General features: G+C 43.0%; 1 protein-coding gene across 3 annotated transcripts in view; it reads left to right on the top strand.

The window, feature by feature from the left end:
* LPIN1 (lipin 1) overlaps positions 1-23,724 on the top strand; it is a 750,916-nt gene extending 727,192 nt beyond the window's left edge. For 2 of the 3 annotated variants that reach the window (XM_044082232.1, XM_044082237.1), the window contains 2 exons: positions 1,195-1,298; positions 19,918-23,724. In XM_044082232.1, the coding sequence (XP_043938167.1) occupies positions 1,195-1,298; positions 19,918-20,077 (264 nt within the window). In that variant the 3' untranslated portion in view covers positions 20,078-23,724. Of the gene's footprint in view, positions 1-1,194; positions 1,303-19,917 lie in introns of those variants that run through there. The other variant, XM_044082244.1, reaches the window with a different exon arrangement.
* Positions 23,725-24,934: the final 1,210 nt, after the last annotated feature.

The raw sequence follows: 24,934 nt of genomic DNA on the forward strand, positions 1-24,934 counted from the left end.
CAGAAGTGGGTTATTGCTATTATACAATGACATTATTTAAGGAAAAAATACTTTTCTTAAATAATGGCATTGTATAATGCCTCCGTGCTGCCCTTCCGCAGCTGTCTGGTATTCTGCGGCAGTTCTGATGTACTGCGCATGTGTATGCTTACTCAGTACATCAGAGCTGTGGGTGGAAGCAACGGAGAAAGCAAGATCTCCGTTGCTTTTTACAAAGTGTCTCGCTATGTTAAAGGAGTTTAACATAGCGAGACAGCTTTAAAAAAAAGCAACAGAGAATCTCCATTGCTTTTTTTAAAGCTGTCTCACTATGTTAAACCCATTTAACATAGTGAGACAGCTTTAAAAAAAAAAAGCAACGGAGAAAGGAAGATCTCCGTTGCTTTTTAGAAAACTGTCTCACTATGTTAAAGGAGTTTAACATAGCAAGACAGCTTTAAAAAAATTCCATTCTCCGTTGCTTTTTTTAAAAGTTGTCTCGCTATGTTAAATGGGTTTAACATAGCGAGACAGCTTTAAAAAAAGCAACGGAGATTCTCTGTTGCTTTTTTTAAAAGTTGTCTTGCTATGTTAAACTCCTTTAACATAGCAAGACACTTCGTAAAAAGCAACGGAGATCTTGCGTTCTCCGTTGCTGTAAAAAAAAAAAGACTTATACTAATGGAAAAAGTCTGGGTGACCGGACCTTTTTCCATTAGTATAAGTCTTTGATTTACAACGTGCACGCTGACCAATCAGCATGCACGTTTTGGAATATTAATGGGTGGTCGTTGTATAATATACCTTTTAAAATGACTAGCAACAGTATCAGCAGAGTAAATTACAGTATTAATTATGTTGCCATAACCAATTTGTACGTAAATAATAATGTGAGCAATCAAGTTAGAACAACCTGTATTCTCCCTAATAACTTTTTGTTTGAATGTACTGTGCAGCTGCTGTTTCTGAGTCTTTGCTCACTAGTTCTGTTGACAGTCAGTTTTTAACTACAGTTTTTCAAACATCTGTAATACTGTCAACATTCATCACTGACAGTTTTCACCCTAGCTTATGCAGAATACGGATGTAAAGAATCATTTAGTTAGTTGAGTTCAAATAAATATAAAAAACAGATAAAGCTATAGAAACAGTTGTGTTGTGTCTCATTTAGGTGCAAGACTCTTCTTTATGCTTGATGATTTTATTTTCTTTTAGGATGTCTATGCTTATAAGGAAGTTGGTGTTCCTTTGAAAAGGATATTTACTGTGAACCCCAAAGGAGAGCTTATACAAGAACATGCAAAGACAAATATTTCTTCGTAAGTAGTTGTTTTTAGCACTGAGCTGTAAATCATATTACTTTGGTAAAAAAAAAATAACATTTCTGCTAATAACTCTCATTTTATCAGGCAAAAATATTATCATGCATTTTGATCTGTATCTCCTAACTTGTTGCAGAATTCTGAATTTGAAATTCTGTTTAGTAAAAAAATATTTAAGCCCTTCTTGTGCTTCTTTGTTCAGTTTGCAAAATATATTTTTGGCATTTAGGATATGTAGTAAGGTAATTGATCTTATATTGTCTCTACCAGGCTGTGGTTTTTGTAATTGTGCTACTTTGATATGTCTTATGCAGGGATGTGTGTGCCAAATGAAAGCCTAACCACTCAATGACCCTAGACTGATGAGCAGCTATGGGTATTTAATCTACTTTTGAGGAAGAGTTTAATAACAGAAGTTATAAGCATAGGAACAGCAACATTATCTAAAGAGAGGATTTAGTTCACAGTGACTCTGTGACAGACAACACTACTCATCGGCCACAATTTCTCGAGTACAGTAGTGAAAAAAATAAGAAAACTGAAACATTTTAATTCAAAAGGAATATGGGTAGCTTATTATGAATATATGCAACATGTGTAATGTACCAGATTTACTTTTAATAGGAGCACAGAACTCACTTTGTGCTAAGGAGAGCTGGGCATAACCAACGTGACTGTCTCCTCATCTACTGCAAAATAGTACAGATGTGTAAGTTCTTACCATAACAGTAGATGTACTACCTCTCACTGTTGCAGTATTTTTCACTCTCTTCAGATATCCTGCCAAGGATAGCCGAAGGTCCAGCCAGCATACCAAAGTTTTACACCTTCGAGGTGCCATACTTCAGACGTATATCCTGTGTACAAGGAGTAAAGTACATATGTGACATATATGAACACCTAATCCTTAGAAGTAAAGTGCTCCAAAGCAACTCCAGAGGAGAGCAGTAACATGTACATCCACAGAGGTCTTCCTTGTACATAGGACATACATCTGATGAACAGAGGCTAGAAGGTGTAAAGGCTTTGGTGTGCTGGCTGGACATTCGTCTGTCCTCTGCAGGATATCCCAATAGTGAAGAATACTGCAACAGTGATAAGGATGGATATGTATGGCTCTTTATTCCTGGCTTCACCTTTTTGTTTCTTTGAGAGCTGTTACCTAGCAATGTAGTCCATTAGCCATACTGCAAAGGTGTTTCCTTTCATTAGATCTCCTACAGAGACATGCTTTTTCAGCACTGGATGTGGTATTTAGAGACACTTTTGCCCACCCTGCACCCCATCACAAACACCTTGCTATCCAAGGCCTACCCATTACCCATCTTCTGATTTGTTTCCTTTCAGGGCAGGAGTCGAGCTGTGGAACATTGTGGCAAACTACCAACATGGGTGGTTTAGGTTATGCTTGATATTCTACCCTGTAACTGTACTGGCCTTTCATAAACTGTGAAGGTAAAACTTGTAAACATGCATTATACTATGCATGTCTAACAGTGATGGACTGTTCTTTCAGTAAAGCATCAACTGCTTTCAGCATCCCTGCCTTCCCCAGCTCTCTAAACATTGATGGGTGTCCTTTTCCCTGAAAAGGAGAGCCAGCCAGCTAGTGCTCACTTCTTTCTCCTTTGGTGGAACCTGTTTTAACTCAGAATAGTAGTTGAACAGAAGTCATTGGTGGCGTGTGAAAGTGCCTTACCCCGTGCTATTCAGTGAGCCTTCTTTGTGCTAATTACACCCTTCCTTATGTTCTTTAGCTTCTCTGCCAAAGTTATTGTAGATCATGTGACTGTTACTATCTGCCTCCCTCATGCAGAATTTCTTCTTTCTGTTTTTTTGTAGGTGAAGTGCATCAGTGCGTCATGTTTTGCATCTCATCTCAGTTTCCACAGTATTACGCTTGCACTTTGCAGGCTCTGTGTGAACAATGTTGTGCTTACTGGCAGCTGTTACACATTCACACATTTCATTTCTAATTTGAACTTTGTGTGTATAAATTACTTTGGGATAAGTTAGCTAAATGGCAAACAAACATTAAATCTGAAATAGGATCTGGATGACCCTGTTTCATTTAGTGGCCTGTGTGCTGGAGGCACAGAAGCAGGAACAGATAAGTTGGGAGTTAGTGACCAACACTGGCTGTCCTACCCAGGGGAGACTGATGGCATCTTGACCTGCAGTAAGACTGACAGCTAGGGGTGACCACTTGTGACAGTGAGTGGCAGCAGGGTGGAGTATGAGCAGCTGCCAAGCAGTTTATAAACCATGGCTGGGGAATGTGTGCATAGTGAAGGACCCAGCATTGTGGGAATACAGTATGCACATGGCTGCTGCAGAGGATGGGACATGGGAGAAAATCCTGATGACTGTCTAGATGATGGTTCTGAAGTGGGGATCCAGTGGTTGACAGACACTGTGGGAGAAGGCCTAAAGAAGAAATGAAATGCACTTTGGGATTCCTTTGTATGGACAGAATGACAGGATTACCAGTTTTACTTCAAGCACCACGTTAGGATGGATACAGTAGATAGCTCTGCATTCTGCTAACTGTGCTGCATTAGTCTGTGCATACTCTATTATCAATTGTGATTACAGCTTTTTGTGTTATAATGATAATTAGTACATCTTACTGTAGTTTATAACAGCAGAGAACATAGCAAGACTGCTCAATAAAATGGGTTTTCAGATCCTAAGTAACACACCTGATCCTATCTTCTGAATTGTTCAATAAAATGGGATTTTGGATGATAGGTAACGCACGTGATCCTACCTACATCAGGCACGTACCTGAATTTGAATGAGCTGCATTTCTGATAATTAGTGATCTGAAGTAGGAACTTCATTTGTCAGCAACCTGTGGGATACGGATCCGATCTCGGATCCGAGCCGGCAACTTCTAGCATAGCATAGATCCGAGCTCCTAGCTCCTCCCCCTTACCCATAATCCCCTGCCTGCCCTAACTGACCCCAGATCTAGTTTGCCGCTCTTCAAGCAACAGCTAGGTTCAGAGCTCTTGGCGTTTTGTGAGGAAAAAAGTTTTTATATTTTTTCTTCTGAGTGACTGGTTGTGTGTGTGATAGGTTTACCCTTTCTCCTTTTATATATATAACTTACTTGTTTTATTTTATTTTTTATTTTGTTTTATTTTAAGTATAATTCTCCCTCCCCCGCTGGTCGTAGCATGTGTGTGTGACAGAATTAGGGGCCTAGTGAGTATGCTTCCTTCAGTATGTCGGAGGCCCCTAAGGCAATTTTTTCGAAATGCACCGAGTGTGGTCACAAGCTTTCACCGGCTGATGGCCACACTCGGTGCGTTAGGTGCCTTGGGGTTGAACACCTCTCTTCAGGTTGCGCAATTTGCGCAGCGTTCAACCCCAGGGCACTCAAGGATCGAAGGTCGAAGCTAGTTCTGGCGGGCCTTCTACCCCCAGACTCTGCTTCGGCCTCCGGTGCTTCGGTGCCCGCTACCCCCCGGTAGCGGTCACCCCTGCCTCCCTTCCTCCGACCGGGACTCAACCTCCCGCTTCGGCTCCGGAGGATAGGGAGGCCAGGAAAGAGAAGCGGCGGGAGAAGCACCTTAAGCGGCGGGCCGAGGACTCTTCATCGGCCCCGCCCGCCAAGAGGGCTTCCCCGTCCAAGTCTTCTCGATCTCCTCCTCCTCGGATCCGATCCCCTTGTTTCTCCCCGGGTCCCGAGGAGGAGGTGATCCGGTCCCTGTCGAGGTCATCGAGGTGACACTCCAGGTCTGCCTCGGTGGCCTTGTCGAGGTCCACTTTTAGCATGTCTGATGCGGATATGGACCGGATGATGAGGAGATTCATCCAGGCCCAGATGCAGATGGGAGTGCTCTTGCCTCCCCCCCCCCCCTCTGGGGGAGAGCTCGACCCTGTTTTTCGCCCCTATAGCTCCTTCTCCGACCCGCATTCCGGGCTCGGAGCCAAGCCACGTTGGATCCGGGGGTAGGTCGGAGCCGACCGTGCTGGGCACGTCGGCTCCGACTATTCCCTCGAGTCTGTCTTTTCGGTGTGCTTTCAGCTCCGTCCCGGTCGGAGCACACTGGTCCTTCGGATCCGACATTCTCGGCGCCGGGTCCGATCCCCGCTTCGGATCCGAGTGGGAGTCGGATCTTGGATCCGTCTGAGAGCGGCTCCCCCTCGGCTTTCACTGCGGTGGAGAGGGCACTGTCGAGTGCTTCCAGGCCTCCAATCCTGGCTTCGGCTCCCTCCTGCACTCCTTCTCATCTGATCCTGGCTCCCCTCATCCGGACCTCTGGGCAGCCTGCCTCAGCGCCTTTAGGAGTTCCAGTGGAACAGGTTACAGCCCGTGAGGACTCCTCGGACAGCCCCCCCGAGGAGATTCCCCACAAGGCAAAGTGCAAAAGGAGGCACATAGACTCCCCTGAGAGTCTCACAGAAGATACGGACTTGGATGAAGGGAAGGCTCCCTAGATCACCCCTGAGGATGTCTCCTTTGGAGACATCATGGAAATGCTCAAAATCAGAGGTGGGTGGTCTGCCCCCAAGGCTTCCTCTGACGAGTCCGTATTCCTTGAGGCGTTCGAGGCAGGACCATCTACCTCTTGGGTGTCCCCTCCACCCGACCCCCTGGTGGATCTCATATCCTCTAGGGCTTGGAAGGAACCGGACACCGTAGAGCCGATCCCCAAGCACCCAGACAAAATTTTGAGCCCCCCTGCAGAGAGATCACATTGGAGCAGAGGTCCCCCTGTGGATGCCATGTTGGTGGCTTCAGCCACTAAGAAAGAGTTGGCTCAAGAGAGCCCCCAGGGTTCATCCTCCGAGCAAGGAGTCTCGCGCCATGGACAGTCTTGGGAAGCGGGCCTTCAGTTCAGCGACCTTCTCTATGAGGGCCTTGAACTATATGGCACACGTTATTAGGATGCAGCGGGACCTAATTAAGGAATACGCTGCCCCCCCCCCGGGGTCCATGTCGGAGGGAGACAAGGATTTGTACTCTTCCCGAATGGCCACCCTCCGCTCTATCTCTAATACCTCTATGCGGCTATTGTCTCATGCTACAGAGGGAGCCGCTAGAGCAGGCGGAGTCGGGCTTGTCATGAGGAGACAGGCCTGGCTCCATCACTGTGACTTCTCGGAACCCTTTAAGGTGTCATTCGCGAATGCCCCTTTTGATGGTTCTGCACTGTTCGGCAAAACCCTTCGCGACACTCTTGTCCAGAGCGAGAAAGACGGGAAGACCTTGTCTGCCGTCGGAGTCCGCTTCTCTGCGCCCCAGAGGTCCTTCTCCAAGAACCAAAAGGATCAGAAGAAGATGTGGTTCTGAAAATCGCATCAATCTCGGTCTGCTCAGGACAACCAGTCCTCTCGTGGCAGAGGAGGACAGGGAGGACGCTGCCCCAGAGGCAGAGGGAGTCCGAGGAATTTTGGGTCCAGAGAACCTTTCTCTGAGAGGCCCACACAGAACCCCTGAGGGGTTTCCCGACTGCTCCACTCTGGAGGCAGTCGGGGGGCGTTTTTCAAAGCACCTGGCAAAATGGGAGTCCATAACAACAGATCGCTGGGTGCTTCGCATTATATCCAGAGGTTACCTAATTCCCTTCATAGCCAACCCCAGAATCAGAAGCCTTCCCGACGTCCCACCGAGTCAAAAGAAGGCGGCCGCTGCTGAAATCTAGCAGCTTCTACAAAAAAGAGCCATCCAGCCCGTCCCCCCAGATCAAGTCGGATCAGGGTTCTACTCCAAGTTCTTTCTGGTGCCAAAAAAGATGGGGGACTTGAGGTCCATCCTCGACCTCTCTTTCCTAAACCTGGTGGTACCCAAACAAAAGTTCCGAATGGTCACGTTGCAATCCGTCCTCCCCTTATTGCAGGAGGGCAACTGGATGTGCTCTATAGACCTCAAGGATGCGTACTATCACGTTCTAGTGGACAGGCGTTCCAGGAGGTTCCTCCGCTTCTGGCTGGGAGCCAGTCACTTTCAATTCAGGGTCCTTCCCTTTGGTCTCACCTCAGCCCCCAGGGTGTTCACCAAGGTCCTAGCGGTAGTAACGGCCCACCTGAGACTCCAGGGAATTCAGGTCTTTCCATACCTGGACGACTGGCTCCTCACAGCCCCAACAAGGCATCTACTTTGCTCAGGCAGGGACTATTTTCTCGGTCTGGCTCCACTATTAGGATTAACCATCAACATGACCAAATCCTCTCTCATCCCTACACAGATGCTAGATTTTATAGGGGCAAGACTGGATTCCAGACAGATGCTTGTGTTCTTGACTCCAGATCGACTTCGGAACCTGATGTTACACGTGCAGGCCATTTTTCATCTGCAAACAACTTCGGCGGAATGGATTCTGAGGGCCCTAGGATCTATGGCAGCTGCAATCCCTCTGCTACCATTGGCCCGGTTGAACATGAGGGTTGTACAGTGGACCCTCCAGGTACAATGGTCCCTGTCTTGCAACCCTCTGTCTCACCCCGTTTCCTTAAGCAAGGTTTGCAGAAAATCGCTCCTGTGGTGGCTCCAGTCTCCCAACCTCTACATGGGCTGTCCCTTCTCACTACCTCCACCAGTCGACACAGTGACCATGGACGCTTCTCGCCTGGGGTGGGGGGGCATTTTTCAGGCAGAACAGTCCAAGGCACTTGGAACGACATAGAGACCTCTTTGCATATCAACGTCCAAGAGATGAGAGCGGTGCTTTTGACGTTGCAAGCACTACACAACTCTCTTCCGGCAGGGACAATTGCGGCACAGACAGACAACATGTCGGTAGTCTGGTACATCAACAAACAGGGGGGAACCAGGTCTTACCCCCTTTGCCGCGAGGCCATGAGAGTGTGGGAATGGGCGATTTCCACCAACCGCTTTCTCATAGCAATGCACATTCCGGGACGGTCCAACATTTTAGCAGACAGGCTCAGTCGTACTATCCTGACTCCTTACAAGTGGTCTCTCAACCACCGAGTGGCAGAGCAAGTATTTGCCCGATGGGGGCGACCTTGTTGCGATCTTTTTGCCTCTCCTTCAAACATGAAATGCAACGATTACTCTGATCCTCCGGGAAGTCCCCGAGAGACTCTCTAGTTCATGCTTGGCCTCCCGGTCTGCTTTATGCTTACCCTCCTCTACCCCTGATGTTGAAATTGTTACAGAAAGCCAGGCAGCTGGGGAGCAGAATGATCCTCATTGCCCCATTCTGGCCTCGTCAGACGTGGTTCCCTTACCTATGGTCTCACCTAGTGTATCCACCATGGATTCTGGATCCCATTCCGGATCTCATCTCTCATCCTCTCGGTCTTCCAACTCCGAACCTGGTCAACCTCAAGCTGACGGCTTGGTTGCTCCAGTTCCACTCCTCATAAGGACTCCCGGGATCTCATCACCGGTTAAAGCCATTCTTGTAGCAGCTCACAAGCTTTCCACCAGGAAGGTTTATCGGAGTAAGTGGAAACGCTTCACCATTTGGGCAAAACACCGTCGTTTAGACCCGTTTACAGCCCCGATATCGTCGGTTCTAGATTTTCTAACCTCTCTCTTTCACCAGGGGGCTAGTTCTTCCACAGTCAAGGTACAACTGGCAGCAATCTCATACTATCACGTGGGGCAAGAGTCTGGCCCTCTTATCACTTCCAAACTGTGTAAGACCTTCCTCAAGGGTACCTTCCTCCTTAGGCCTCCAGTTAAAGAGGTGGCACCTCCATGGGATTTATCCTTAGTCTTGCAGGCCTTGACTGGTCCCCCATTCCAACCGGCTGCCACGGTTGAGCTCAAATTTCTCTCTTGGAAGACAGCCTTTTTGGTGGCCATAACTTCAGCCAAAAGGGTATCGGAATTGCAAGCCCTTTGCGTCAAACGACCATATTTGCTTTTTCACCCGGATAGGGTTTACCTCAGAATCAACCCGTCCTTTCTACCTAAGGTATCTTCAGAAGCGAACATCAATCAATCCATCAATCTCCCAGTATTTTTCCCCAACTTTCATAACAAAGGAGAGTACAAGCTTCATTCCTTGGACGTACACAGACAATTACGTTTTTATATCCACAGAACTGCTGATCATAGGCAATCCGATCAGTTGTTTATCTCCTTTGTCAAAAGTAATTTTGGAAAATCAGTTTCTAAGGTTTCTCTCTCTAGATGGATCTCGAGTTGTATTCTGTTAGCATATCAGAGTTCGGGAAGGCCTGCACCTCAAGGAGTCCGTGCTCATTCTACTAGGGCCGTTGCCACTTCTGCAGCCTTTCAGGCTAGGGTTCCACTGAATGACATTTGTTCCGCAGCCACTCGGGCTTCATCTCACACCTTTATCAACCATTATAAAATAGATGTTGTTTCCCGAGGTAGAGCGTCCTTTGGCTCTGCGGTGCTCCGGAATATCCTTCCATGAAGGTCACCCAAGACTTAGGCAGCTGGGGACTCTGTCCCACAGGTTGCTGACAAATGAAGTTCCTACTTCAGATTAAGAAGTTATGTACTCACCATAACGTTCCATCTGAGTAGGTATCTTCATTTGTCTGCAAGCATCCCCCCCTCCTTCCCCCTGACCGATTGGATAGCTCTTGTGTTATTGTCATATGTTCCCATTGGGACACCTGTTATCTGTTGTGCTATGGGGCAAACTTGATCTGAGGTCAGTTAGGGCAGGCAGGGGATTATGGGTAAGGGGGAGGAGCTAGGAGCTCGGATCTATGCTATGTTAGAAGTTGCCGGCTCAGATCCGAGATCGGATCCGTATCCCACAGGTTGCAGACAAATGAAGATACCTACTCAGATGGAACGTTATGGTGAGTACATAACTTCTTATTAAGTATCCCTGCCAAGAATACAGTACATCCAGCTTAGTATACCAAAGTTTGGGTGCCTTTCTCTTGTGCCTTACACCTGACATCCAACCTATGCACGAGTGTAAATGATGGTACATAAGGGCATGAAGGTTAATGGCTGACTAAGTTTGCAGATGATTGCAAGCTGAGGACTATCATTGACTCCCCTCCAGACATTAGCATTCTTCAAGAAGGCCCATCTCTGAATAACAAATGGTGCCAAAGTCATGGTCCTAAAGTGCTAAGAAATGTTAATTGTCAACCATCCTGGGTAATTACCATATTGATAATACACCGCTAAGAGTCAAACCAGTGGTCTGGAATCTGGGTACACATGTAGCAGTAGCTTTGCCTTCGACCACCATGTGGCCACAGTGGTGAGGAAATCCTTTTGTGGTGCACAACTTCTAAATAAGGGCATGGCATCTAGGTCCAAAGAGGTCATTATCTCACTGTACTCTACCCTTATCAGACCAGTTAGAGTACAATGCTCCCTTCGGTATGTACCTGACCAGGCATATGTAGCAACTAGAGCAACCTCTACATCCTTACAAAAAGAATACAAGGCATAGCAAATCTGCCTTATGCAGAGTGCCTTAAAGCCCTTTCCCTCTACTCGGTCTCTTATAGGTTGCTGAGGGAACCCCACACTTATAAATCTCCAGCATATTCGCAAGTCAAACAATACCAGAAATACAAGGTCTAGGGACCTGAATTTTGTTTGTGAATTAAACAGAGCATGCTAGAGAGACAGTTGTGTCCCAGAGACTACCCCTCCTATGGAACAGGCTTCCCATCCATGTAAAGCTGAGTTTGTCTATTGTTCAGTTTGAGTAACCTAGACTAGTGGATGGGGAATAGGAAATTTACACCAGGCCTTGCACCCATGTCCCTTATGAATAGAAGTAGCTTATAAATACCTGGCCCTCAATGACATATTTGGATACATGAGATTATTCTTTCGGTTAAACTTGGGTAGGCTTAGAAAGGCCCACTGGGTCATTAGGCTAGTTACAATCTATGAGTCTATAACTGTAAAAATTCCTCACAACCACAAGTCCTTTTTATTTTAATTTGATTTGAGGAGTTGCAAACTCGCCTTTATCTTGTCAAGTTCATTCACAAAAAGGTTACTTCATTGCATTACAAGAACAGCTGTCTACTTAACAGAGAAGGATTGGTTGTTGAAGTCATGTGATGTGCTTCATGTGATAACTGTTGCAGTACTTCTCATTAGTGGTAAGTATCCTGCCAAGGATACAATACATCCAGTTAGTATACCAAAGCCTGGGCACCTTTCTCTTGTGCCTTACACCTGACATCCAACCTATGCACGAGTGTAAATGATGGTACATAAGGGCATGAAGGTTAATGGCTGACTAAGTTTGCAGATGATTGCAAGCTGAGGACTATCATTGACTCCCCTCCAGACATTAGCATTCTTCAAGAAGGCCCATCTCTGAATAACAAATGGTGCCAAAGTCATGGTCCTAAAGTGCTAAGAAATGTTAATTGTCAACCATCCTGGGTAATTACCATATTGATAATACACCGCTAAGAGTCAAACCAGTGGTCTGGGATCTGGGTACACATGTAGCAGTAGCTTTGCCTTCGACCACCATGTGGCCACAGTGGTGAGGAAATCCTTTTGTGGTGCACAACTTCTAAATAAGGGCATGGCATCTAGGTCCAAAGAGGTCATTATCTCACTGTACTCTACCCTTATCAGACCAGTTAGAGTACAATGCTCCCTTCGGTATGTACCTGACCAGGCATATGTAGCAACTAGAGCAACCTCTACATCCTTACAAAAAGAATACAAGGCATAGCAAATCTGCCTTATGCAGAGTGCCTTAAAGCCCTTTCCCTCTACTCGGTCTCCTATAGGTTGCTGAGGGGTGATCTATGCCTGGCTTATAAGGCATCTGCGAACCCCACACTTATGAATCTCCAGCATATTCGCAAGTCAAACAATACCAGAAATACAAGGTCTAGGGACCTGAATTTTGTTTGTGAATTAAACAGAGCATGCTAGAGAGACAGTTGTGTCCCAGAGACTACCCCTCCTATGGAACAGGCTTCCCATCCATGTAAAGCTGAGTTTGTCTATTGTTCAGTTTGAGTAACCTAGACTAGTGTATGGGGAATAGGAAATTTACACCAGGCCTTGCACCCATGTCCCTTATGAATAGAAGTAGATTATAAATACCTGGCCCTCAATGACATATTTGGATACATGAGATTATTCTTTCGGTTAAACTTGGGTAGGCTTAGAAAGGCCCACTGGGTCATTAGGCTAGTTACAATCTATGAGTCTATAACTGTAAAAATTCCTCACAACCACAAGTCCTTTTTATTTTAATTTGATTTGAGGAGTTGCAAACTCGCCTTTATCTTGTCAAGTTCATTCACAAAAAGGTTACTTCATTGCATTACAAGAACAGCTGTCTACTTAACAGAGAAGGATTGGTTGTTGAAGTCATGTGATGTGCTTCATGTGATAACTGTCGCAGTACTTCTCATTAGTGGTAAGTATCCTGCCAAGCATACAATACATCCAGTTAGTATACCAAAGCCTGGGCACCTTTCTCTTGTGTCATACACCAGACTTACAACCTATGACTCTTCCTGCTTCACTAACTTTTTTGACCAAGTTTGTCATTCTCTTATGTCAGCTAAGAGCGGTAAATGTGATTGTTGTAAGCAGATTCCCTACTAATTGTTCTAAGTGTTTACTCTGCCGGAGTCCTAATAAATACTTTAGGGAGTGCTTTATTTTCTAAGTCTTTTGATCCCTAAGACAATTAGAAGTCATGTAGCTTCCCTTAAAATTGATATAAAGTAATAAAACCTTAAGGAGCTTGCACAAGATGGGATGGCATCAGAGTCCTCTTTTTCAGACATCCCTCAACAGCAGTGAAAGAAAGTTAAGAAACCTAAACTTTCAGAGATTTCTGTTGATATATATGATAGTCCTGCAGACTGTATGGCTTCTCTCTGTGCTCCCACTGTCATGACTCCCCCCCCCCAGAGGCCAACAAAGTGCAGTTTGCACGCACTTCCGATCAGACAGATGGCAAGGCTGCAAAGGGAGAACCCTGGCTGGTGATTTCTTAGGGACTGAGTGTCATTCCTCAGATCCTTTTTTGAGAGGACATCCCAGATACCCTTATGGAGGTACATCAGCAGTCTGCTCCTCATTGCATTATTTCCGCTGACACTCTTAAAGAGGAAGCAGAATATAAAACATACTTCACCTCCTGATCCATAACAGGAGTGGTATAATTTTTTTCTCAAGGACCCTTTAAAGCTCTCGTGATTGAAGCCTCCTCATTTTTCCCACTCCCTCTTCTGCACCTCAGAAAAGGAAGAGGGATATTTCTTCAGAGGAAGGGGATTCTCCAGATTTGGATGCGGAATCATTGGCATATTCCTCACACATCCACTGTCCTACAGGGTATGAGTCAGAAGATGAAGACACTTTTCTGACTATCCTTTAGAGGAGCTGTCTTTATGTGATGCTGTTTTAAAGATAATATAGCACTTCCAGTTGGAAGAGAAACGAGTCTCTGAAGTACAAGAGATACTATGATATGTTAAACATAGATGTCACTAAGCTTTTAACAGTCCCTCTTGTGCTGGATGCTTTGCAGTTTACCTTCTTGTCTGCAACCTTGACACCCAAGTCACAGATTATGCTCCTAGAAAAACTGTTAAGTTTCAAAATTTCAGAGGAATTACTCTTGTAAAGCTAGATCTTTTTTTCACAAAGGTCAAAAGTCACAAGAAAAAGGTAAAATAAAATTTCTAAAAAGAAAAGGTAGGACAAATATAAAATCCTGATGCATATGAACCAACTCTTCAGACTGACTTAAGGTTCTTAACATGGAAAGTAGTGTTACTCACTGGTCCAACCTCTGCAAAAAGAATATCTGACTTGCAGGCTTTTATGGTGGGCCAACCCTATCTGATTTTCCACAAATATATGCCTAAAGTGTTACCCAAGTTAATTTGGGATAAGGTAGCAATCTCCCTGTCTTCTTTCAAGCACCAAAAATGAGGGAGAAAGGATACTCCATACCATGGATTTCCGCAAACAGCTTGGATACTGTCTTGACAGAACAAACTCTTTCAGGGGCTCTGATCAGTTCATTTATTGTGAATTAAGAAAAAAAAGAACTTGCATTAAAGCAGACTATTTCCAAGTGGCTGTTTCATGCAGTTATCTTTAGTTATACCCAGCTTAACATTACAATTCAGGGCAGGGTCAAGGGTCATTCTACTAGAGCCTTGGCTTCATCTGTGGCTCTTTGGAAAGAGTTGGGTTTTAGAAGTATTCCAGAAGAAATTACTTGGTCCTCTGTGCTTACTTTTACAAGCCTAATCTACCCATGTATCTGAAGCTACTGCAGCAGTGATCCTAATAAACATAATGTAGTTCTGCAAGTAAAACTACTGTAACAGAATATTTGTAGATCATCACTGCTGCAGTAGATGCTTCTTCCTCTACCCACTTTATTTTTGTATACGTTTTATGTAAAAATGAATTTCAACTGTCTGTGATGGCTTTGGCATTTTAAAAAGGGGTGAACCATAGAAGTATTTTAGAGGCAGCAACTTGGTCCTGTTCACATACTTTTACAAGGCACTAAACACTAGACTCCTTTTCCAGGTATAGGGCAGGCTTTGCTAGAGCCATTCTCCATGGAGTCCTGGACCCCCCTCCCCATCCTTCCCTCTACCACTCTGTGTAAGCTTTAGTATTCTACCCATATATCTTAGGTTTCTGCAGCAGTGATCAAATGTTGACCAGAGTGTGTAAGTAAGTTTACCATAACAGTAGATGTTTAAATTATCACTGCTGCAGTAGCCACTCCCTCCCCTGAATTTTTGTATATTTTTGTTAACAGGGTGAGTACCTTTAATATTTATAGCATTGGCCTTCCAAGAGCCTCTTTCTCTGTGTTGGAATGAAAGCTCTGAATGGCTTTGCTCCCAAACCTCTTTTAGTCAGCTCATTTCAAGCTGGCCAGTGGTTTGGGCTCATAGAAGGTGTCCAAAAACTTTGTAAGCTGACCAGCTGTTGTATTCCTTAGCACAATATAACCCATATAGCTGAGGCTTCTGCAGCAGTGATGATTTCAACATCTACTGGTATGGAAAATGTACGTAGACAACTGTGCTTTTGTTTCCCATGAATGTAAAAAGACATGATTCAAAACCATCTCTAGATAGATTTCCTATACTTTATCTTTCTGTAGGCTTTTAATGGGAATTTCCCACAAGGTCAAGTCAAAGATCATTCTTCTAGGGCTGTTGCCTCTTCTGGTGCCTTATTCAAAGGTCTATACTCAATAACTGTTTTAGAAACAGTCACTTGGCCTTCCATTCACATGTTTACTAAGCATTACAAAACAGATTAATTCCAAGTGGTTATCAGTAGTTTTGCCAGATCCATTCTTCATGGTATTCCAGACTCCAGCTCTGCACCCTAGTGCCCTTCCAGTCAGAATAAAAGCTTTAGAAATCTTCTCATTAGTGAGCAGTACTGAAACAGGGATCAAATGAAGGACATACTGCAGTTGTGCAAGAACTTACTGTAGTAGCAGATGTCTGACTAGATCGCTGTTGCAATATATGCACCCTCCCACATTCCCCTTTTCCTTTTCTTGTGCCTTGGCTGATGTGGACCTTTCTTCTTGCTTCCCACTGACTTGAATCCTGTTTCTAGTCTTTTCTTAACCTCATTTGTCTCTTTATAGGGCAAGACAGCTGTAAGGAATTGTGTGCCCATACATCTTTATGTACTAGTACATTCACTGTACATAGGTTAAGTCCATCCGTATGGCATGAGAGGAGGGTTCCCAAGCTTTAGTATGCTATCTTGCATGTATAGTGTCCTTGTCTGGATATTTCCCACTAGTAAGCAATAACCACATCAGTGATCTGTTTAGACATGTACTGTTATGGTAAGATGTTCGTCATTTTATCATTGCTGCAGTAGCCTAATCTGTGTGAGGTTATTTCCTGCATACAGTGTAACAGCTGGCCATCTTCCAAAGATTTGGGGAATGTTCCACATGCCCAGACTATTGATAGCTTAAGTTAGATAGGGAGGAGGGAACAGGGAATGCTTCTGTGCTTGGTCAGACTTAGATGCCACTTTCCTGGAGTGATGTCAGTGGTGCAGCAGTAAGTGTTGTCCCCTCACAGCATGAGATTCTCCTGTTCAAATCTCTGTTGGGGTACCTTCTCTGTGGAGTCTGCATGTCCTCCCTGCATCCATGTGGGTTTCCTGCAGGTGCTCCGGTTTCCTCCCACATTACAAAGACATGCGTCTGGAGTGTTTCACCCCAGGCCCCCACTGAAAAATTGGCTTGTTCCAAGTCAGACTTTCCTGGTAAACAAATGTTAAGTAAATAAATAAAATGAGTCAGTCTGACCATTTCAGCTTGTCTGCCTGAGGGTCCCCCTCTATCAAAGGACTCTCATGTCATGTTGATTTTGAAAGGGATTCTACATAATCCATCCACCTAGAAAGCAGGTGGATTCCCCTTGGGATCCTAATTTTGTTTTGGAAAAACTAACTCTTTCTTCATTTGAACCTTGAACCAGCTGATTAAATGTTCTTAACATGGGAAACAATGTTACTAATTGCTCTGACTTCTGCAAGAAAAGTGTCTTAGTTGCTTGCACTTAAGGTGGGGCAACCTTATCACATTTTTCACAAATGTAAGGTTTCTTTGAGAATGAATCCTTCATTTTTGCCTAAAGTGGCATCTAAGTTTACTTTGAACCAAGCTATCCATATCCCTTTTTCTTTTTCCAGAATCTAAAAATGAGGGAGAAAGGATTCTTCATATTCAGGATGACCACAGTCAGCACTGACGCTGTCTTGACTGAAATAAAAATCTTCAGAAATTCTGATCAGTTCATTTTTTATGAAGATAAGTTTGAGAGATTAGGCATGGCTAAGGATGAAGGGAAAGCGGTGCATACCATGTACTTTGGCCTGGCAAAGCTGTTCGCTACAATACCCAACTCGGATATTCTTGACCAACTCTCAGAAATAGGCATAAATCCCTATGTAACTTGCCAGATTGCCATTTGGCTCCCTGATAGGACCCAAGAAGTCAGGATCTGTGAGCTCACCTCCAAGAAGCCAGCCACCAGCGGAGTACCCCCAGGGCTCTGTATTGGGCTCGCTTCTGTTTGGTATCTAGTTCTCGTAAGTTAAGGTTAACATCTGAGGTCTCTGGCTCACCAAGTTCACAGATGACTGTTAATTGAGTACGATCATAAATTCCCCTCATGACACCAACATCCTATAAGATGATCTAACACAAATAAATGACTGGTGCAAAAGCCACAGATTAAAACTCAGTGCAAAGAAATGCATTATAGTGCCTTTTGGGCAAGTGTCCACCCATGCTAATTACTTAATAAAACACCTCTAAGAGTTGATCCTATAGTTGGGGATATGGGAACATATGTAGACAGTCATCTGGCATTCGACCAACACATAGTCAAAATAGTAAGAAAATTTATTCTGTGTTGCCCAACTCATAAAGGGTATGGCATGCAGGTCCAAGGAAGTAATAGTACCACTCTTCTCAGACCTCATCAGACTCATTGAGTACATTGCCGACTTTAACATGTGCCTAGACAGGCACTTGCAGCAGTTGGAATCCCCTCAAGGGTTCCTCACCAGGACAATCCAGGTTATGAATGCCCTGTCCTATACAGATTGCATTAAGGTCCTATCTTTGTACTCCGTCTCCTATAGGTTACTGAGAGGTGATCTATACCTAGCATATAAGACATCCTCAGATCCAACCCTGATGGATCACTTGCACATGCACAAGACCGACAACATCGGAAACACTAGATCCAAGGAAATGAACTTTTCCTGCAACATAAATAGAACCTACTGGAGCAACAATATATATCTCAAAGAATCCCAGGGCTATAGAATAAGTTCCCTATCCACTTTTCAGCAGAGTTCATCCCTGACCCTGTTCAAAAGAAATCTTCATCACTGGATGGGAAATCATAAATTCACCCCCGTTCTAGTCCCGATGTCTCTGATGGACAGAGGTCGAGAGTTAAGTAAATTATTCCCCAGCTAACATAACTACACACACACACACACACACACACACACACACACACACACACACACACACACACACACACACACACACACACACACACACACACCTTGGCTACCTCTTTACTAACATATCTCGCTATATAGGCATCCAAGGAACCGTAAGACAAAACTGGGTTTGGTTGCCCAACTAGGCTTGTAAAGACCCTGGTGATCGTTAGCCTAGTATGAACCTGCTGACAACCAGTGTCAGAACAGACAGTTTCCAAATAGTTATGCCAATCTGTTTCCTTTTGATACTCCCACCATAAAAAGTAAATTCCAGGCAGGGTCAAGGCACATTCTAAGAGGGTCATGGGATGTTGAAAAGGTGTGGACTGTAGAAGTATTCTAGTGGAAGTAACTTATTTATTTATTTTTACATTTGTTAACCGGGAGAGTCTGACCGAATACAAGTCCATTTTCAGCGGAGGCCTGGGGAGAAAAGCTCCAAGAGATACAATTTTGTAGTTAACAGACGATGCAGACAGTACATTAAATGCTAGTAAAAGGCAGGTTACACAGATGTTAGCATATGACAATCATATGGTACTTATTTTGAGACATAGAAGAGCAAAATGGAAGGGAGTACGTTGGACAACACATTTCTTTCACCTCTAGAGAAGCTGGAAGTACAGTTAGTGCTGCAGTCTAAAGATAAGGCAATATTACTGGTTTTATAAACATTATAGGTCTTTAGCTAAGCTTGGTCCTCTGCACATACTTTTACCAAGCACTACAAACTAGACTACTTTCCTAGGTCTGAGCAGGCTTTGCTTGAGTCATTCTCTAGAGGCTTCTGGATCCTCATCCTTCCTACTCCGACTCTGTCTAAGCTGTAGTAATCTACCCATGTATCTTAGGCTACTGCAGCAGTGATCAAATGATGACTAGAGTACAGCTGTTTAAGTAAACTTGCCATAACAGTAGATGTTCAGATAAGTCATTGCTGCAGTAGCCACTCCCTACCTCCAGCCCCCTTATTTTTATATAATGTTTGTTTGCCATGATGAGGATATTGATTTTGGTAAATTCAGCATTGACCTCTTTCAGGGCTTTAACCTCCCCTTTTAGCTGGCATGAAAACTTTGAAGCGTTTGGCACTTAGACTGCTGATTTTCTCCTTACCTAGCTCAAGTGATGCAGGTTATAACCCTTTATAGCTTAGGCTCCTGCAGCAGTTATCTATTTGAACATCTACTGTTATGTTACTTACACAACTGTACTTTGTGCAAAACATTAGAGGGAATCAAGTGATTATGTCACCTTCTTCCCTAACAACATAAACAAAGGCATATATACAGGAGCTATGTTGTAGTGGTAAATGAAGGTGGGGGGAATTGATAGATAGGACGGAAGTCTGAAAATGCTAAGAATGCTAAACACAATGACTTTAAACACTAGTCTGTGTGTTGTTTTTTCGCCAGCACCCAGAAAGCAGAATTAGAAATTGTAGGGATGTAAGTCAGTGGCAGACTTTTTAATGCTGGATGAGTCATGCTTATTTCAAACAGCTGCCTTCCCATCACTAACCATGATGTTTTGACCTATGTTGTACATGCTGTATTGTGATATTTGCTGAAATAATGATAAGAATAGTTTTGGCTGGATCTGTAGTTTTTGTCCTTTTTGTCATAATCATGTTTCTTCTTTCTTGTGTAGTTATACGAGGCTTTGTGATATAGTTGACCATGTGTTTCCAGTGCTGAAACGAGGGCTGCCATCAGATTTCCCATGTTCAGATACTTACAGCCAGTTCACTTATTGGAGAGAGCCTTTGCTGTCTATTGAAAGCCATGACCTCAGTGCGGGTTCAGAGTAATTTCTGTGTGGACTAGTACAATACTTCAAAGACGTGGTCATCGTGTGCACAGGGTGCTAAGTAATGCTGACAGAGGATCTAAGGAAGATGATAGTTACAAAGCTGTCACTGTAATACTGTGTTAACAGACTTCTGAGATGTTCCTGTAGCACTTGATGGTAACTGTTTGTCCATTATTGAGTGTATTTGGCAGTAGATGCCACCATACTACTTTTATTACATTTTTCATATTTTCATTTTCCCATAACAGTTTTAATGTGCTTAACAAGCACAGGTTACTTGTGTCCAGAAGTGCATTGATCAAATTGTTGTGAGGTTTTCATGACATTGTAATTTGTTTACTAAACTGTGAGCAAAGCTTTTATTTTAAGTAGTTTGAATCTATTTTTTGCCTGAAAGCCTAAACTTTGTATATAGATGCTTCCCCGTGGCGTTCTAGCCATGGAGCTGCATGGTTATTATGTGAACAATTTTATGATTTGGCAAGATTTTTTTTTTATCACGGGTCCTAAGTAAAGGATCAGCATAGTAATAACAGTGACTTACCTCATAAACTGCAGTTATTCAGTTGTGTCAAGTTAGCAGGTAAATTTAGGTCAGAATGTGCTACTGAGACTATTTTTCATGGTATTACTGCTAGGATAGACATACCAGGCAGCTAAAGAAAGCAAGAAAATCCTCAACATTTATTATGAGAATTGCACTTACATAAGAAACTGACAGTAGGCCTTATGCTTTTGGTCTCTTCTTGAAACGTTATTGCTTGGAGGCCTGTGCTGAAGTAGTGCATTTTGAATGTGCATGTGTGTGTATGTGTGTATTTTTTTCTGTGTTATTTTAAAAATGACTCACATGCATTATGTATATGCATTGGCTTCATTTCTCCATAACAGATATTTGAGTAAAATGATGTAGTATTGTGTATGTAACCGGAGTCTAACTAATTATAGAGTATAGTTCATTGTGATAAAATGATTCAAAGAATCAATAAAATGTATTGCTTTTGACTTAGAGTAGCTGACTTGAATCCATACAGAAGGGAAGAAAGAAGAAATTGTTTTGTTAGAAACCTGAATGTCACATTCTTCTTATCTGCCGGTCTCATATCTGCTTCTCACACCAACAATATTGGCGTTGTGTCCGGGACTGCCAGAGTACTTCTTTGTACATTCACCAGTGTTCCTTTCATTACTTGTTTCTTCCTTTTCCCTTATGTTGTTTTTTTTTGTTTGTTTTATATGATGTACCCATAAGTTGACCCCACAACTTCAATGTATATCTTGCTCTTAGCTTCTAGTGCCCCATATTTCTAATTCCCTATTTTGTACATTATTTTATTGTATTTCTTTCTCTACATACATCTAGACTGCTCATTTGTAACCAATTTCCATTGTGGAGTAGCTCTGAACTTCTCTGCTTAAAAGAATCAGGGGCAGAGCCAAAAGTAATGGGGAACTAAGGCCCAAAATCAGGTGCAGTTTTTAAATATTACTGTAATTCATTTAAAACGTTATAATCACAAAAGGGTTTTACATCAACATGCATTTTTGAACAATTATGAAACTGTAACAACTGGCATTGCTGACTATCTGTAATCCGTAGTTAAATACCAGAAAATCAGACATTTTGTGAAGGTTAGGACAAACTTACGAGGCAAAATCAGCGACAGTTTGCAAAATCAGTGATAGTTTAGAGGCATGCATGGTAGTATCCTTTTCGTTTGCACACTCCAGTGGTTTTGTTTTAGACTGCAGTCATTAAAACTAAAGTTTTTGCCATCACATTTTCTCCTCCCTTCAAGTGCTTGTATTTTGCGTGCTGGTAGCAGACATTCAGGTCACTTTTATATTATGAGAGAGAATGGCTTAGACAGCTGTAAGTCATGTCACAGATGCATTGTACATTTTTAAACTTTATTCAGCATGCTTATGAGGTAAACAAGCAATGAAACTCCTCTTAGTTTCCATTAAATGGTAAATAATGACAGAGAAACTAAGGGTTTAAAAACAGCAATGTCATTTTCATCAAGTTTTTGTCCTGCATTTCGTTGGTGCCCATTGTATCACTTCCTGATGCAGTGGATTCGTTTCTTAGAGTTTTGTGTGAGATTCCCTGTTAGTCAACCCAAAACAAGCTCATGCAAGATGTGATGCACATAGAATTCATTCTTTTAGTTGTATGGCTTACCTCCTGAATTACAGACAGCTGTTAATGCTGACTGCAGCCATTCATCCCTTACTAAAATAATGTGCCTTTCATTGGCCTGCAACAGTGTGGCACCTGCATGCAGTTTCTGAGGTTTGGTTGTAATGTACACCATTAACTTTTATATTTCTGTGGAGAAATAAATTTTTCCAAAATTCATGGGCTGTCTGTTCTGGCAGCCTTAACTTTTAAAGTAGTCAGTTCTTCAGCATGAAACCATTTTATCAGCATCAAGAGAAACAAAATTCATACAAGTACTAAGGACAGTCTTGTTTTCTTCACATCTTGTAAGGGGCTCTCTTCATCTTTATCATGGCTAGTGTGATGCTTATCAAAAAGATGATCTTTGCGATAGATATGACATCTCATGCTTGTCTTCTGGTTCTGGCTCTGGTAGGTTGCCCATCTGTACTGTTGGTGTCCTTGTTAGGTGATGTAATGATTGGAGATGGAACTTCAGAGAAACAGAAATGCTCTCTATCCCTTTTACCCTGGGTAATTATCTCCATAGCCCTTTTATCCTGGGTAATTGTGCCCATGCCAGTCCACGCACACAGACAGCTAGTAGGTGTCGCTTATGGATCACTATATAGTTCTAGCTAAGAAAGACATATTTTGCATATGACCCTTGTCATATATCAGCCTAAAAGGATAAAGCTTGTGCTTTCAGCAGATAGACTGAAAAGTGTTCTGTTCATTTGATTTGTCAGTAGATCCTTCCACAGGCTGCAGTATTTCTTTCAAAGTGCCACAGTACAAAAATGTGGCTACTCAGGAGCCAGACGGAAAGATACAGAGACTTAAAATCCTTCAAATCTAGAGTAAAGTTTTCTCAACTGTGTGAGCTGAAGACTTGAAAATGACAACCACTGGGAATGCTGCTATGTTTATTATATCCAGGTAGTAAAATGGCTTGCTATAATCTAGGTTCACCCATGACTAGAAAGCACCTCTGTAGGTAATAAGGAATATGGAAATCATGTGGGAGTCAGAGACCTGAAATCCAGATCCTGGCAGGGGCAGATCCTAGAAAGTCTGCTGTGTGGGAGAGGCATACAATTAAATTCAAATTTCTCCTTTTCCATAAGACAGTCATTTTAACTGGAAGACACTGTCTCTGGAAGGAGTATATATACTTGCATAGCTAAATGAATCACACTAATGCTTACTACGCTAACACTGGTCACCATTTACCTGGGTGCATACATCTCCAGGTACAAATAATTTCATCCAAAAAAAAAAACCCCAAAAGGAGCACAGCTCATTTACAGCACAATTGTCATGTCTCTCTCACTGGATGTATACAACGTAACCATTATTCATTAAGCAGATTTCAGCACATGCCCAGGTACACTGGATAGTGCTAGGATGCTGCCTGCAGGAGGTAACAAGCCTTGCTTTATTTGGTTTCCAAGCATGCTGCCTATATTTTCAAAGATTGTTTTTGTTTTGAGTCTCACAAGGGATAATTGGCTAGGCTTAAAATGGCTCACAAGGGCAGTTAGCTTAGTACTAATCTATGAATCTATGAATCTATGAATCTATATGTACATCTCTAGATGAAACCTCAAATTGAATGACTTACTGTCCTCAGTAGACAAAAATGACCTAGACATTGGGACTACAGTAGGCCTGGCTTCCTTTACTGACACAGTTTGTTGGACTGTACCATATAACAAGAAATCCCAGGTGAGGAGAATAGTTCAGGACTAACAAAATAAAATTATATTTTCCCAGTGTTTAACATTATTAGTAGTGAAAAATTATAGGTTTTCATCCTGTAATCATGTATGATTATCAAGCATTCTGTGATTCCACCATACCCTTTTGCTCCTTTCAGCCAGTCCCAGACATAACTTATTTTCTCAGATTCCTGTGAGAGAGGGCTTTTTTTCCTACTCCTTGTGAAAATGGCCATGGACTGCCATTGCTGGGTGACAGGACAAGTTTCCTGCAACAGACTAGTCAGATTTTCTGTAGCAGAGATGTGGTAGCTAAGATGTATAACCACACCATCCCTACCCACCACCTTTTGACATGCATCATTCTCCCTTCTTGACTTCAAACCTCCAGTAAGAGTTTTATGAGGCATTATTGGGTGACATACCTTCTTCTAGAAAAGGAGATAAGCCTGCAGCCTGTACTTACTGTCCTCCCCATTCATCCCTCCCTGTGTAAGTAGCTCATTCACAAACCTACGACATTGGACCATATTAGCAAGAAGACCATTTCTGATTTTATTTCACCACAGTAATTAAATAGTAACATATTCATAAGTTCACAGGTGGTCACACTACATACTGGTCGTTGAACATTCAAGTGAAACAGATTCCCTTACGCTAAATATGTATTTCCCATCTTCCAAGATATTGTCCAGATAATGATTGCAGGAAAACAATGAGGTTGCATTTCTTATTCCACAAAATAGTTTATTTAAGAGATGGGGATAGACTGAAGAAAGGAAACAATCCCTTGTATTTTTATTTAAAGCAATTCTGTATAAAAGTTTACTTTACCTGTTTTTATTATACCATTATTTATTATTATATGGGTGCTGGGCTGGCAACTCGACACTGTAAAACTCCACTGCCAATCATGAGCAGACAGGTGATACGCTGTGGTGACCCCTAACCGGGAAAAGCTGAAAGAAGA

The sequence above is a fragment of the Protopterus annectens genome, chromosome 1.part1 (assembly GCF_019279795.1).
Source record: "Protopterus annectens isolate FY-2018-M chromosome 1.part1, PAN1.0, whole genome shotgun sequence".
NCBI lineage: Eukaryota > Metazoa > Chordata > Ceratodontiformes > Protopteridae > Protopterus > Protopterus annectens.